Here is a 15,344-nt window from a genome sequence, read left to right on the forward strand (position 1 = left end):
AAAAAATTAATCTTGATTCATCACACTGTTAAACAATAATAGAATACCATTTATTTAAATATTTTTGGGTGTTTTCTACCTTTTCAAATATACTGATTTCAGTTACAACACAGACTACAAAATGTACAGGGCTCACTTTATATTTTTTTGATTACAAATATTTGCACTACAGTAATTGCTCTATTATGATCCCTCATTGTCTTTTAGACTGTCTTTGTTGTCCTGTCTGTTTAACATAAAATCCATCTGGAATATCACTAGAGAGGCTGCAGAGAAGGCCTTCGAAAAAGCCGTCTCTCCTTTTTTTTCTTTCCTAATAGTAAAGAAGACCTGGGAAGACATAGAAGACGTTTCCTGTCGTGATTTCATAGAGGAGTACATCAGTGCCTACCCAAACCGTCCCATGGTACTGCTGAAGAGCGGCCAGCTGATTAAAACAGAATGGGAAGGGACCTGGTGGAAGTCCAGAGTGGAGGAAGTGGATGGCAGTCTGGTCAAAATCCTCTTCCTGGTATGAAAGCATCCCCTACCCCTGGGAGGGGGGAAGCTTGGGTTTATTTTGTTGAGATGTTTCCAATCTGGAGCTGAGGACTTCCCTTCTCCAGTAGGTCAAGCCGGACGAAATGAGCTTCCTTGCCATAGAAAGTGAATTAAAAGCTGTATTGGTTACTGACCACAGTTAGAAATGGGATGCAGGATTAAATGGGCCTCAGCTCTGATCCAGGCTGGCAGTTCCTCCATTCTGCCTGGAACATGGTCCAATAGCTGTAGGCTGACTTGGAGATGCCACCTGAGAGACTTTTGTTAAAATGAGAGCGGGACAAATTTTCCAAAGCACCCAAGTCGCGTTTTCAAAAATGACTTTGGCTCCTAGGTCACGTAGATGCTCCCAAAAATGTCTCATTTTTAGGCTCAATATAGCAGAGATGTGTGTGTTCAAATTGAAATAGATAACACCAGTTTTGTTTCTTATTTAATGATCTATGGGAAGTTTTTTGTTTTGGCTGCTTTCTGACTGTAAACTCCTCCCAGCAGCTGCTTCAATCCAAACATGAGCACTGTGCTAGTGTGAGAAAACTGGTATGAAACTGACCAGAAGCTTAAGTGATAGTCTTGCTGTCCTAGTACAGAAAGTAAACACTAGTGTTCCCCACCCCTCCCTCTGCTTAACTCCCATCTCTGATGTCCTGTCTCTTTCCATGCTTATCTAGGCCTTGTGTGGCCTTCATAGTATGTGAAATTCTGATGATAAACACTAACCAATTTATCCTTCAACCACCTTTTAAGGCAACAAAGTATTATTTTTGGAGCTGAGACGCAGGGAGATGACTTGCTGAGCATCCCCCAAGGAGCTGGTGGCAGAGCTGGAAACAGAATCTAGGTCTCCTGAGTACCAATCCAGTGCCTTACCTGCAAGGCCGCCATTTAAATGAAAACGCCTACTCCTCCCCTTCAGAATGCAATCCTTACTCCCCTCCTTACTGTATCTTTTGTCAACTTTGCCGTCTTCTATCTTTCCTTTGCACGAGCCTCCCTCCCTGGCTTGCTGTAAAAAGTTCACCCTCTCTGTTCTGTATTGTACATGCAGTGCCTCTAGGGCGCAAGCTCCTCTGCACGCTTGTGACACACTTGTCCTGTTGTGTGATTCAGAGCACACTTAGTGCTCTATGATTTTTAAATTCTGAATTTTAATACACTGTGGAAATAGTGTAACATTAATGCACTTTTGTATGTATACTTCAAATCTTATCACCTTAAACACACACACTTGTCTTGAATCTCGGACAGATGCTGTGAGTGTTACAATATTCTCTCTTTGCCACAGGATGACAAACGCTGTGAATGGATTTACCGTGGTTCCACGCGTCTGGAGCCTATGTTCAGCATGAAAACCTCCACGGCCTCCACTCTGGAAAAGAAACAAGGAGGGCAGATGAGGACTCGTCCCAATGTTGGTATGTCACTCCCCCAAGTGTCTGTCTCAGGGCATGAACCTAAACTGCTTTCTCAGGCAGGACTCCTGTGGAAGCATTGACCAAATCAGAGCTACAAGATTGGCCCATCATTCACTAGTTTAAAGCCTTGGCAAGGAAATCAGTTGCATTAAGAGTCTAGTCTGTTGGAGATAATTGTCAACAGCGGTGTCTTGCAGCAGTAGAAAATGGGATTCTTGCTGTCATAAGTTTGCTAATGGGGACTTAACCTTTCTTGAGTCTACAGGTCTCCCACTAGCTGCAATGTTGCTATTTGCTAGATGTTCAGTGCTGTGGTTGTCGGTCTGAAGTCTTTCCAAAGAATAGATTTGATTCTTGAACAATCCGTCATTCAGAATTCAATTACACATTTTTCTGTGAGCGGTAACTGGGATCTACCAATATCTTGTATTTCAGGGGTAGACAACTTATGACACGCCTGCCGAAGGTGACACGTGCTGATTTTCAGTGGCACTCACGCTGCCTGGGTCCTGGCCACTGGTCCAGGGGCTCTGCATTTTAATTTAATTTTAAATGAAGCTTCTTAAACATTTTAAAAACCTTATTTACTTTACATACGACAATAGTTTAGTTATACATTATAGACTTATAGAAAGAGACCGTGTGAAAACATTAAAATGTATTACTGGCATGCAAAACCTTAAGTTAGAGTGAATAAATGAAGACTTGGCACCCTACTTCTGAAAGGTTGCTGACCCCTGATGAAGATAGTTAATTCACAAATCTTTGGCTGAAGCAGGGATTCTCTCTTCCACCAGGTGCTGTGAGGAGCAAAGGGCCTGTAGTACAGTACACACAAGATTTAACAGGAACCAGCACCCAGTTTAAACCTATAGAACAAATCCAAGCAATGTCTGCAGCTGCACCGTCTGTTTCCCCACAGCCAGCTGAGATGGAGTAAGTATCTTATTAATTCTCTGCTTTCCCTCTCTGCTGCACCAAATAGCTCCAGCTCTTAGTTGTTCCTGGCTCCATCCCTTCTTGTGGGAAGGAGTCTTCTGATGTGGGTTTGGCTTATTTCTTGGTTGCACAGTTGTTTTAATTCCAATATGGGGAGGCTGATAGATGAGTATCTTGGGGCGGGGAGGCTAACACCACAGTACCCATTGAGCAAACCTTCTTGTCCTTATTCAATCCTAATGCTTCACACTTGATGTATTTCCAAGTTACAAAGTTTGTTGCTTCTCTGAATTACTCCCTCATGTCACGATCCAGGCATTGGCCCCCTGCTGCTTTGCATTCCTCAACTTGGACTGACGGGCTCATGGACCTCACTGACTTACAAGGCACTGAGAATTCAGAATCATTGGTTGGTCTTGATGGTCATGGACCAGACCTGATCAGGCCAATCGCTAACAAAATCCAACATGCACCTTTCGCCGCAAGAGGCACGAGTTGGACGCTGTCAGAGGCACATCCTAGTGCCGGAGGAGGACTTGACGAAGGAGAGAAGCAGCATTGCAGTGGAGATTGTGGGTTGGAGAATGCAAGATTTCCTGAACGTGTGTATTGGGACTTCAGGATAAACTTCCTAGGAGAAAAAGATACTGTCCCTGTTCACTTTTGTCACCACTGTGGATTTCCCATCAGAATTTATGGACGCATGATACCCTGCCTACATGTCTTCTGCTGTGACTGTGCCACTTTGCATGGGGAAAAGGGAGATAAGAAGTGCCCGAGTTGTAGCGAACCAGTGCAGCAAGTTGAGCGTTACACACGAGATTCTTTCCAGACGTAGCAGCATTCAAGTAACAGTCTGTGCCGCTGCCTGCAGCCCTGAATGCCAGTGTAATACAAATCCTTCTGCCCTGAACATAGGGGCCAACTAGTGAATCCACACCACTCTTACCCTAACGCTTTCCCAAGGCTTGTGAATCCAAGCTGTAGTTTCATTCTTCCTTTTTTCACAGCCAAGGCGAGAGTCCTACTCCCAAGTGGTGTCCTCTCCACCTTGAAAAACGCAGAGTTTGGCTTCTCATTCTCAGCTCCCAGGGCCACATCCTCAGAATGAGATCAGGACTTCTTTGCTGCCATTAAAGTAACTCCAACTGAGGAGGCTACAGGAATGATAAACAGCAGCGCCACCCGTAGACTGATAGAAGTCTATTACACTAAACTGCAGGATAAAGACTCCTTCTAGCTGTCCAATCTGCACTCTTCTGTTATAGAACAGTCATTGCAGTGGCTGCAAGACACTCTCTGGAATCTTAAATCTTTTTTTATTTTTATTTATTTTTAAAGATCGTGTCTTCAAAGCACATAGTTGCAGATAGGTGGCTCGGACTACAACTGTTGTTCTAAGCCCCTTTGCCTTTAGTGGGGCAAACTGATGCAAAGACAATAGCGTCTAGCATAAACTAAAAACAGACTCAGTACTTCGAGTATTACTGCTGCTCAAAGGGACATGGTTGGGTTAAAAATCCTACTCATAAAGACTTTTAAGATTATGATTAAGATTATTAAAACTGAAAAAAACCGGCATCTTTGCCGTGGTGTCTTGTGTACTCCTAGTTCACTGACGTTGCCTGGTCTTATTTTGATTTCTAGTTTTTCACTTTCAGGTTCTTGTGCAATGCCACAGTGTTGGGATTGCAAGTGCTGCAGGGTAACAGTCTCTTCTTCAAGCCGTTTTCCCCTGGATTTATGTGTTCACAAACATTTCTCTTGGTCCTGGATTTTAGAACTTGTTTTATATAAATGTAGCCCCTCTGCTCCCTTCCCCCCCAATCTTTGATATACAATGTTTGGTTTCGTGTGTGGTGTGTTCCATCAGTTGGTGTGTAATTTGGTCTGGAAACTACCATCATCTCTACAAAGAATGAGACTTAATTGCGCTCTTCTGAGCGCCCGGCATCATCTGGTACAGATGTTTTACTTCACTCAGCAGCTGGGCTTCCCTTTTGTAATTGAGTCACACAGCGCAGTCTAGGGAGGAGACCTATATTCCCCTCACTCTTGCTGCTAGCTGAGATGGTAAGGAGAGCATTACAACTGGACCACTTCTTAATTTCTCTCTGATGCTGAAAAGTGCCACCAATACAGATCCCAAGGGTTCTGCTTTGTTTCTGCCAGCCCAGGGATCTTTAGCTGTCCAAGTTTCTCTGAAATTAGTGTAATATTCTCAAGCACCCACCCTACTCCCCAGAAATCCCCTGTATGCCAACAGCATTTCCAAAATGTAGTTTTTATATTCAACCTGGGATTCCTATAATGTACATATCCTATTGGGTTGAACGGATTATATCATCGCACAGAAAATCTTTGCTTGAGTTTGTTTCTGGCAGGCAGCATGGGGCTGAGCTCTGCTGTGGGGTGAGCGGGATCACAAATTTTCATAGTGTTTTAGGTGCCGAGTTCTGTTTGTTAACCCCTGCCACTCGTGAGCATCTGGCCTTGAAATCGTGCATCGTTCTTCTTCCTTTGTATAGAAGCCCTGAAAGTCAGCTGGCTCAGTCCAGAAAGCAAGTGGCCAAGAAAAGCACATCCTTCCGTCCTGGCTCTGTGGGGTCTGGGCACTCTTCGCCTGCTTCTCCTGTCCTAAGTGAAACTCCTCCTATGGGAAAAGCTGCAGTGAACCAGCAGTATCGGTAAGCAAGCTCTAGTCTGGTTTGCCTTTAACATGCATGCTGCAGAATCCCTAGGCTCGTGCGTATTTTACACGGGACTGCTGTTTGTGCAGCATCTAGTGCAGGGGTGGCCAACCGGAGCCTGAGAAGGAACCAGAATTTACCAATGTACATTGCCAAAGAGCCACAGTAATATGTCAGCTCCTCCACACCTGCCTCTGGCTCCCAGCACCTCCTGCCCACTGGCAGCCCCACTGATCAGCACCTCCCGATCACCTGTTTCATGGCGTACAGGATGCTCTGGAGGGGGAGGAGTGAGGGCACATCAGGCTCCAGGGAGGGGGTGGCAAGGGGGGGAATGGGGGTAGGGCCAGGGCCCAAGCAGTGAGCACCTCCCGGCACATTGAAAAGTTGGCACCTGTAGCTCCAGCCCCAGAGTCGGTTCCTATACAAGGAGCCGTGTACACCAGCCCCCCACTAGAAGGTGGGAATCGGGATCCATGCGTGGGACCGTGTTAACGCAGGAACCGCGTTACCATGACTACCAGTGTAAATATTTACATTTGGGAACCATGGCCGTGACCGCATTCTAAAAGAATCCGCACTACACAGGTGCGCGTTGTAGCAAGGGTCTGCTGCATTAACGTCTGGAGAGCCGCATGTGGCTCCATTGGCCACCCCTACCCTAGTGTGTTAGGCTCCTGGTCCATGCCCAAGGCTCTTAAGTGCTGTGGTAATCCTAATAATGAAAAGCCCTGCTCGCGCTTTACGATGGTGCGTGCAGGTGGACTAGGCAGCTCCCAGTATAGAGCTGAAAATCTTGTCCATCCTCAGCCACCATAGGGTCATCCCCCTATTCCCTGTGGCTTTTTGCTCAGTGTAGTCAGTGGTGGTTCCCTTGTGAGCCTGTCTGACGGTGTTTCTGAGGAGGGCTTCATGTGCCAAATCAAGCTGTTGGTGTTGCTTTTCTCTGGGGGAAGGATGCTTAGTGTATCTTATTTGCTGTCCCTCTCTCCCCAGTGGAAGCTATTCCAGTGGCCAGCCAGGCAGCAGCACAGTGCAGCCATTCCACGGCATGATGGACAGGGTGCCCAATGAGCCCTCATACCGGGCCCCGATGGAGAAGCTTTTTTACCTACCCCACGTCTGCAGCTACGCCTGCCTGTCACGGGTCCGCCCCATCCGGAGCGACCAGTACCGCAGCAAGAACCCCCTCCTCATCCCACTTCTCTACGACTTCCGGCGCATGACTGCCCGCCGCCGCGTCAACCGCAAGATGGGCTTCCACGTCATCTACAAGACGCCGTGCGGGCTGTGCCTGCGCACCATGCAAGAGATCGAGCGCTACATCTTCGAGACGGACTGCGACTTCCTCTTCCTGGAGATGTTCTGCCTAGACCCCTACGTGCTGGTGGACCGCAAGTTCCAGCCGTACAAACCCTTCTACTACATTGCAGACATCACCAAAGGCAAGGAGGATGTGCCGCTGTCCTGTGTCAATGAGATAGACACCACCCCTCCTCCGCAGGTGGCGTATAGCAAGGAGCGCATCCCGGGGAAAGGAGTCTACATCAACACCAGCTGGGAGTTCCTCGTGGGCTGTGACTGTAAAGATGGCTGCAGAGACAAGTAGGTGACTCTGTATGCAATTCCTCACATCTCTGGGCCACACACTGAGGAGAGGCTCTGCAAATAGGCCTTGCTGCGTGGCCTGAATGTTACCCGCTCCTGGCTTGGTTACACATAGTATGTGGGTGGTGATAAGGAAGCTAATCTCAGAGGCCAGGGGCTCCCTATGGAAAACACTGATCCCAATTCTAGGGTACTTGGCTTGAGCCTCCAACGGACTGCAGCAGCAGAGGGGATGCTTTATATATAATAAAAGTGTCGCAGTAGCACTGCTGTTGGAAGGTTGAGGCTTAAGTTACTGTTTCTCAGCCGATTCCCAAGTGTTCTAAAATCCACCTCTTTATTCCGATTGTTTCAAAAATTGTTTCCCCTTGTGCGAGTGCAGGTTAGGGTTGGAGGCCACTTGAGTGCAGGGTTCCCACAATCCAGCCCACAATAGCATTTTGTTTGTTCTCACTTCTTTTGCATGTACCAAAGTATCAGATTATGGCTCTGATCTCACTGCCTCAGGATTGCTCTTGGATAGCATCCTGCAATCACTGCTCCTTGGGGAAGCAGTGTTAAATGTTTGGGGTAAACGTTGGCTCTGCAGTGTGGCTCAAGTCATCTGTGCATGTGCAGCAGGACAGCAGTTCTGTAGCAAGCCAATGTTTGATGGTAACCTGCCATCAGAGTAAGCGGGGGGCTGTGGCACCGTTTACCGAGAGTCCCAAATGTTCAGCCCTCCTCATGTGTATGAAGTTGTGACTTTTCTCGCAAAACTGGTGTAAAATCAATCTTTTGCGGGGGTGGGGATTTGTGACTTCAGATCTAAATGTGCCTGCCACCAGCTGACAGTCCAAGCGACAGGCTGCACCCCCGGTGGGCAGATCAATCCCAATTCTGGCTACCAGCACAAGAGGCTGGAGGAGTGCCTCCCCACAGGGTGAGTAGAGTGGCACTGTGCTTTCGTTATGCTGGATTTCTGAGACCAGTACGGTCGCTCGAGCTAGGTGCACCCATCGGAACTCCTGGGTTCTGTTCCTGGCTCTTCTGCTAACTCCTGGCATTTGACAAGACATGTCTGACTCATCACTGGAGTCATCAAGTACCTCACAATTTTAATGTAGTTATTCTCAACAAAAAAAAACCCAACCCCACAAGTAGGGCACGACATCATTCCTATTTTACAGATGGGGAAACTGAGGCATGGGCTTAGGTGATTTGCACCTAGTCTCACAAGAAATCTGTGATGAAACAGGGAGTTGAAGCTAGGTCTCCCGAGTCCCAGACTAGTGTCATAACCAGCACACCATCCTGCCCGCAAGAAACTTCCCGACAGTGCAATTCTTCCTGTCATGTGTTGTTGCAAAATGAACTTCGCCGTAAAGCACTTTGAGCACCTCTGATTAGACTGTACAAGCCCAAGGTATTGCTATGGCTCCATGGCAAATTGGTCCTAGACACGGCATGAGGGAGGGGTTCAGCATCTGTGGCAGTCAAATGCAGCTGGCTGGATATTCTGTAACCTGCTCAGATTCATTGCAGAGCTGAATGTGGTGAATGCAATCAATGCATTAGCTGTCTGTCACATTTCTAAATGCTCTAAGGGAAGGCACTCAGGTACCATGGTGATGGGCACAGTAGGACAGTTGCTAAATTGTAGTGGACCAACAAGTCAACTGCAGTTGAGGTTTTTTTATAGTATTTTTTATAGTAATGCTGTCCCTGAATTCTCAACCTACTGCTGATTTATTTATTGGTATTAGTAACACAAATGCATTGGAGAAAGCAGGGGGTTTCTGCAGCAAAGTAATTTATGCATTATTTCATTCTACAGCAGTTCAGCCTTATTCTGTGGGGTGTCTCAAATCCCCCAGTACGTCACTCGAAATCACTCACATCTTATGGCAAGCGATTTACTTTCAGAGACAGGGTTATATCTGGACTTCTGTCCACCTCTGCCTCTAATAGGGGTAGGTCCAGTGCTCTTCAGCTGTGAATGAGGGGGGGATAGCTCATGGTTTGAGCATTGGCCTGCTAAACCCAGGGTTGTGAGTTCAGTCCTTGAGGGGGCCATTTAGGGGTCTGGGGCAAAGATCTGTCTGGGGATTGGTCCTGCTTTGAGCAAGGGGTTGGACTAGATACCTCCTGAGGTCCCTTCCAACCCTGATATTCTAAAACTGTCCTCAGCGGGTTTTAAATCGGTTTCTGTAACAAACGTGACCAATGCTATGTGCCCTCTACAGCTGAAAGCTGGGATTTCCCCACTTGTCAAAATACGACATCTACAAAACCCAGGCAGTGCTAAAGTAACATGGCAAGATTCAAATGCAAACCAAGCAAATGGAGTGTCCTGGCCTCAACTCTGTTTGGTGGTGTTTTAAGAGCTCAGGCTGGGCTTTGAAACTTGCAGCAATAACCATCTGCTTTCCCTTTCCCAGAGTTTATGAATGTAACAAGAGATGCAAATGCAACACGAACATGTGCACCAATCGCTTGGTACAACATGGACTCCAAGTCAGACTCCAGCTATTCAAGACTCAGAACAAAGGCTGGGGAATCCGCTGCCTTGACGATATTGCCAAGGGCTCTTTCGTCTGCATCTATGCAGGTACAGCTGCCATGGCACAGTGGTACTGAATATCCACCCGCAAGTCCTTTGGTTAAAATGAGGCATGACTAACACCGATCTCTGTCTTATGAAATGTCTGCTCCTACTAGATGGCGCTGCTATCACCAACAGTCCCAGAAATCAAATACTAAACTACCCTTTCTTAAACAAATATTTATGTAAAATGACACCGGCGTTAGGTTTTCTTTTTACAAAACTTCAGACTCTTAACAGAATTGTCACAAACCTCCTCATGTGCATGTTCAACTCATTGAAGGATGCACTGCAATTTAAGCCCTGCTTTTCCCCGTAAATGAGGAAATACAGAAACCACAGTGACTGCAGTGCCAGTATTGGGAAGTGAAGCATTTGCCAAGAGCGAAGGCTTCCCCTGCGGCGTTCATTCAGCAGCATTACGTGCACGTAGCTCCCTGCTTCCTGTTTGTTTAAACAATCTAGCACCGGGTGGCCAATAAATGAGTGTTGATGTTGCCTCCGTGCTAGTTTCTTATACAAACTTGTGTTCTTGGCCTACAAGAGTCCAGATATCGTAGCCAGTATAGAGATTGGACACTCTGACTAATCAGTCCTCTCTTCCGAGAGTCCCTGGCTGGGTAGGGCTGTCATGCAGTCATTAAAGTGCAGCAAAACAAAAAGTGCCGAAAACAGGGTTCTCCTTGCTGGCACGACAGCTTGTTTCAGCGATCTGCCGGAGAAGCTCCGCACTAGGGCTGATTGGAAATGATGCCTCAGAGCCCGCACGCTCTATGGGCTGGGCTTCCTGGCTGTGCTATATTTCCCATGACACACCATGGGCTCTCCTCTTGCTTGCACTTACATTGTGGGAGATGTTGTCCCTCTGGGGCCCCGGCACATAGAGGAGAATGGGGACATGAAGGTCTGGAACTTCAGCTGCCATGGTGCCATTTCAGATGAAGTTTTCTTTCCGTTTTCTGGTATTGGGCTTTTTAACAAAGTCAAATTTTTCCATGGAAGCCAAACACTCCCCCCCCCCCACTTAAATTGTTGAGTCAAAACCCAGTTATCCAATGAAAAATAGCTTCAGTGGAAAACTCTCCGCCGGCCTTAGTCAGCTGTTGTTATATGTCCTGCTCTCTGATTTGGGGGTCAACCAGGTTCCGCTGAGGCCCACCAAGCTGTTTTAACCCCCCTTGATTAGCCACAGGCATAGCATGCTTTGGTTTCAGAGAACAGCTTGGGTGTAGGCGCAGGCTTGCTCCCTTTTGGAGGGGTAACACACCCACTAAAGTTCATGCCGCACTCGTTTTCCAGGGAAAATCCTGACAGACGACTTTGCCGACAAAGAAGGGCTGGAGATGGGGGACGAGTATTTTGCCAACCTGGATCACATTGAGAGCGTGGAGAACTTCAAGGAGGGCTACGAAAGCGATGCCAAGTGCTCCTCCGACAGCAGCGGCGTGGACCTGAAGGATGAAGAGGAAGAGAACACGGGCACCGAGGAGCAGGAGGAGTCCAACGAGGACAGCTCCGACGACAACTTCTGCAAGGACGAGGATTTCAGCACCAGCTCGGTGTGGCGCAGCTACGCCACCCGCCGGCAGACCCGGGGCCAGAAGGAGAACGGCCTGTCTGAGACAGCCTCCAAGGACTCCGGCCTCACCAGGCAGATCAGCCACGACGAGGCCGCCGTGGCTGCCGCCTGCAAACTGCCCGTGTCTGAGGAGACCTCCAAAAACAAGGTGGCCTCCTGGCTGAGCTCCAATAGCATGTCGGACAGCTTCCAGGACAACGATAGCGCCTCCTCGTTCAAGATGAATGAGGCCAGCGAGGTCAAGGCAGGCAAAGTAGAAGTCCTGGGTGACCGGGAGAAGCCCTCCACCTCTGGGCTTGGGGGCAAGGAGGCCTTTGGCTTGGATGCCGACTCGAAGATGCAGAAGAAGGAGGTAAGCGAGATGCTGTTGTGAGGATTTTCTAAGTACATGGCATTCCCCGTCACTGGGGAGATGGAGCATCACCACCCCTCTTTATAGATGAGGTGCAGAGAAGGGGAATGTCTGGACCAGCCGTGCCACTAGAGCATTCCTGGATCCCAAGGCTGAGTTCAGCTAGGCTACGGTGCCATTTTGTACAGCCGACCTCGCCTTGGTATCTGTGAGGTAGGGAAGCATTATCCCCATTGCATGCATGGGAAAACAGAGGTGCAGAGAAGGCCAGTGAGATGCCCGGGGTCAAACAGGGAGGCTGTGACTGAGCCAGAAATAGAGCCCAAGACTTCAGTCCCAGCTCCGTGCCCCCTCAGCTAGATCAGTGGTGCTCAACCAGGGGTCTGAGGGCCCTGAGCAGGTTTCGGGGGGCCGCCAAGCAGGGCCAGCATTAGACTCGCCAGGGCAGAAAGCCGAAGCCCTGCTGCATAGGGTTGAAGCCCAGGCCCTCAGCCCCCCGACCTGGGACTGAAGTCAAAGCCTGAGCCATGTAGCTTCATGGGGGCCCGTGTGGCATGGAGCCCCAGGCAATTGCCCTGCTTGCTACCCCCTAACGCCGGCCCTGCCTTTTATATGCAGAAAACCAGTTATTGTAGCACTGGTGGGGCGTGGAGTTTTTATAGCATGTTGCGGGGGCCTCAGCAAAAGGTTGAGAACCCCTGTGCTAGACCGTCCTTCCTCCAGCATACACATTCAACTCGTTCAAGGGATTTGCAGCATTGAGTGGAGAAGTGTCCAACAACCCAAGTACTAATTTACATAATACCTAATTACTTGGCTAAGCAGCCATGAACAGGAATGTAGCTGTCTAAAGGATAGGGATTGTAATTCCTTCAATTACTAGCCCTTGGATTGGAGTGATCCAAGGGCTAGTAATTGAAGGAATGGGATGGCATTAAGAAAGGGAAAAATTAGGAGAAGATTGAACAGTGAGATCTGTTGGACTGGGGAATAGTCTCCTGTGGGAAGTTTAAGTATTTTACAATATGACGCTTCATCCCTTGAGGACAGATTTAAACCTGGGCTGAGCAGGGTGAGTGGACTTTATGGAAATGAGATTGAAAACTAAGCCCCTGTGGAAAGTCCCAGATGAAGGTATAGCCAGTGGAAACCAATCCCCAGAGGCGTCTTTGTTCATCGCACTTAGGTCTTATGGCTGGTGGGTTACGGTACTTTAGGTCTCAGACGCTAGATATCTGTTCATGGGAAGTGAAATTCAGCCTGCAGAAGTGTTAACTGTCTCTTACGTTTTTCACTTTGCAGGAATCTGAAGAGCCAAACAAGCTTTCGATGTAAGTGCTGAAATATTTGAATTTGAGTGAAAGGTTGCAGTTCACCAGTGCGGTCTAGCTGCCTTTACTGCCACAAGCACTGTTGTGTGTAGATGCCTCCCAGGTAGTTAGGCTGGCCTCCGTGTGCAGCCAGTGAGGGAGGGCCATGGTAGCCAACCGAAGGGGCCAGGAAAGCTGCTGTTACTACCGAGGCTGGTGAAGCCCTTACATGTTAGGCCATGGAACTGGACTGGCTAGATTAGCAAATTACAGTCAGGTGTGACCGTCTCTTACCTGCTCCAGTTCTGTTAGAAGCTCTCCTGGGATCAGTGCGTTACTGAGGATCCCTAGGCAGGGTGGGGAGCTGGCTATGATGCCGTGTGGGTGACTTGTTTTGTTCTTGCTCCCTCCAGGGCATCCGAGACAGGCAAGCTGTATGGCTATAATCCGAGCCCCATGAAACTCGAGGGGATCCGGAGGCCACCAAGCAAGACCATCATGCATCAGAGCAAAAGGCACTTGGCCCCTCCCCAGCAAGCAGCTGACGTAAGAATCATGCTTTAGGGCCTGATCTTTGAAGACTGGCCTGTGCCTTGCGGGTTTTTCGGTTTGCACTGCAGGCTGGTGTGAGGCCCTCTTTAAACTCAAGTCCTTTACATGCTCCAGCCTGATTAAGAGCCACCCTCGGTCCAGTGGATTATGGTTGCTAGTTCCCTGGGATTATGTCTTTCCAGGGTTAGCTTTGAATTGCAGGCACCTGTATTTGGGTTTTGAAGGCTCTGGCTCGCTATGCGAAAGCAGCTGTAGTGACTTGGTCTAAATTGGGTGAGAGACTCCGCTGTGGGGACTCTTGCGTGCGTGGGGTTCAGATGATTGCCAGAATTAGTATTAAGAAGGAATTGTCCCCAGGGCACGTTGACAGGGATCATAGGTTTCCTTATGCCTTCCCCTAGGACACTGAGCATCTGTTGGGGTCAGATAGACCTATCCCATGTAGTTGATCTCTTCCAGTTCCAGCAAACGCGGATGGATCTTGGCGCTTCTTGACTTATTTCTTTTTGTAAGAGATTGTTCACTCCAGGTTGGGCAGACGATCACGTGTGTTCTATGATCCTTAGCTCTTCGTGTGTGTCATAGTTCATATAACGTTGGGCACTGAATTTGGGGGCTTTTTTAATCAAAACACTTTCTGCATCATTGACCCTTAATTGCAGAACATAAAAAAGGCAGCTATTGTAAAAGTTGATTAAAGCAAAGTTCTGACCATTAGTGGTCATTAAAGAACTTCTTTCACTCAGCAAGGCACGGGGTGTTATCTCCCAGTGTTCTGGTCAAATCCCACCTTGGAGTTACTAATCAGCCTGTCAGATTTCCCCCTGCAGTTTCAGCCTGACCATTATTCTTTTGCCATTTAATAAACTGTGGACTGTAGTGCTGTTTTGCGCTGTTAGCTGCACATTTGGGTGGCTAAAATCCTCCCTGTCCAAATAGTCTTCAAGCCAAAAGGTGCTATAGAAATTTTTCTGAAGTCTCTAGGCCTGTTCATCATGGTTCCTGGGTTCTGTTCCTGCCTTTTCCATGTGTGTATTTAAAATGACTTCCCCAGGGTATCAGTAGTTGTAATGAATGCAAGGGCTTTTGATGGTTGTTGAAAGGCACAGTATTTAACCTCTGCTCCTTGGAGGAAGGAGAGTTCATACTCAGAGGCTTTAGCAGCATTCTGGAAAAGGTAAAAAGATGCTTTTGGCCTGCATTGCAACCCCTCTGAGCCGCTGGTATACGTGCATGTTTACAGGATGTGCTAACGCTGTCAAGTAGCACGGACAGCGAGGGGGAGAACGGCCAGCCGGCAGCAGGACAAGCGCAGGGCAACACGAATGATAGTGATGACATCCAGACTATTTCCTCTGGCTCAGAGGAGGAGGAGATCGATGATAAAAAGAATTCCTCTTCTGGTCTAGGTAGGTGCAGCCAGTGGCATTTTTCTAAGGAATAATGGGATTGAACAGGCAGCTCTGTACAGAGGGCAGATGCAGGAGGAGAAACTGTGTTCAGAAGCCACAGGAGGTGTTGATAACGTGATGCTAAATGTGTCTCTAGTGCCCTGGACAGAATAACCGTATCTACATATAACACTGGTCCCAGTGCAGCTGACTACAGACTAAATTCTGATCAAGGCCTCAAGTTTCTCAAAGTGACTGGTTTTGGGTGCCCAACTTGAGACGCTTGAAAGGGACCTGACTTCAGATGGGTGCTTGGCGCTACCTGAAAATCAGGCCCCTCTTAAGATACCTCACGATGGGCACCCAAAATTACTCAGTCTGGAA

The 15,344-nt window shown here is 48.1% G+C and overlaps 1 protein-coding gene across 8 annotated transcripts in view; it reads left to right on the forward strand.

Moving 5' to 3' along the window:
• SETDB1 (SET domain bifurcated histone lysine methyltransferase 1) overlaps nt 1-15,344 on the forward strand; it is a 31,024-nt gene that overhangs the window by 9,467 nt on the left and 6,213 nt on the right. For 6 of the 8 annotated variants that reach the window (XM_075071101.1, XM_075071103.1, XM_032767948.2 and 3 more), the window contains exons 9-19: nt 321-511; nt 1,826-1,955; nt 2,753-2,891; nt 5,423-5,581; nt 6,581-7,189; nt 7,998-8,114; nt 9,613-9,782; nt 11,076-11,707; nt 13,010-13,038; nt 13,431-13,563; nt 14,813-14,978. In XM_075071101.1, coding sequence (XP_074927202.1) covers nt 321-511; nt 1,826-1,955; nt 2,753-2,891; nt 5,423-5,581; nt 6,581-7,189; nt 7,998-8,114; nt 9,613-9,782; nt 11,076-11,707; nt 13,010-13,038; nt 13,431-13,563; nt 14,813-14,978 — 2,475 coding nt within the window. Of the gene's footprint in view, nt 1-320; nt 512-1,825; nt 1,956-2,752; nt 2,892-3,209; nt 5,001-5,422; nt 5,582-6,580; nt 7,194-7,997; nt 8,115-9,612; nt 9,783-11,075; nt 11,708-13,009; nt 13,039-13,430; nt 13,564-14,812; nt 14,979-15,344 lie in introns of those variants that run through there. The other 2 variants (XM_032767956.2, XM_032767957.2) reach the window with 2 other exon arrangements.

This window comes from Chelonoidis abingdonii, chromosome 11 (assembly GCF_003597395.2).
Source record: "Chelonoidis abingdonii isolate Lonesome George chromosome 11, CheloAbing_2.0, whole genome shotgun sequence".
Lineage (NCBI taxonomy): Eukaryota > Metazoa > Chordata > Testudines > Testudinidae > Chelonoidis > Chelonoidis abingdonii.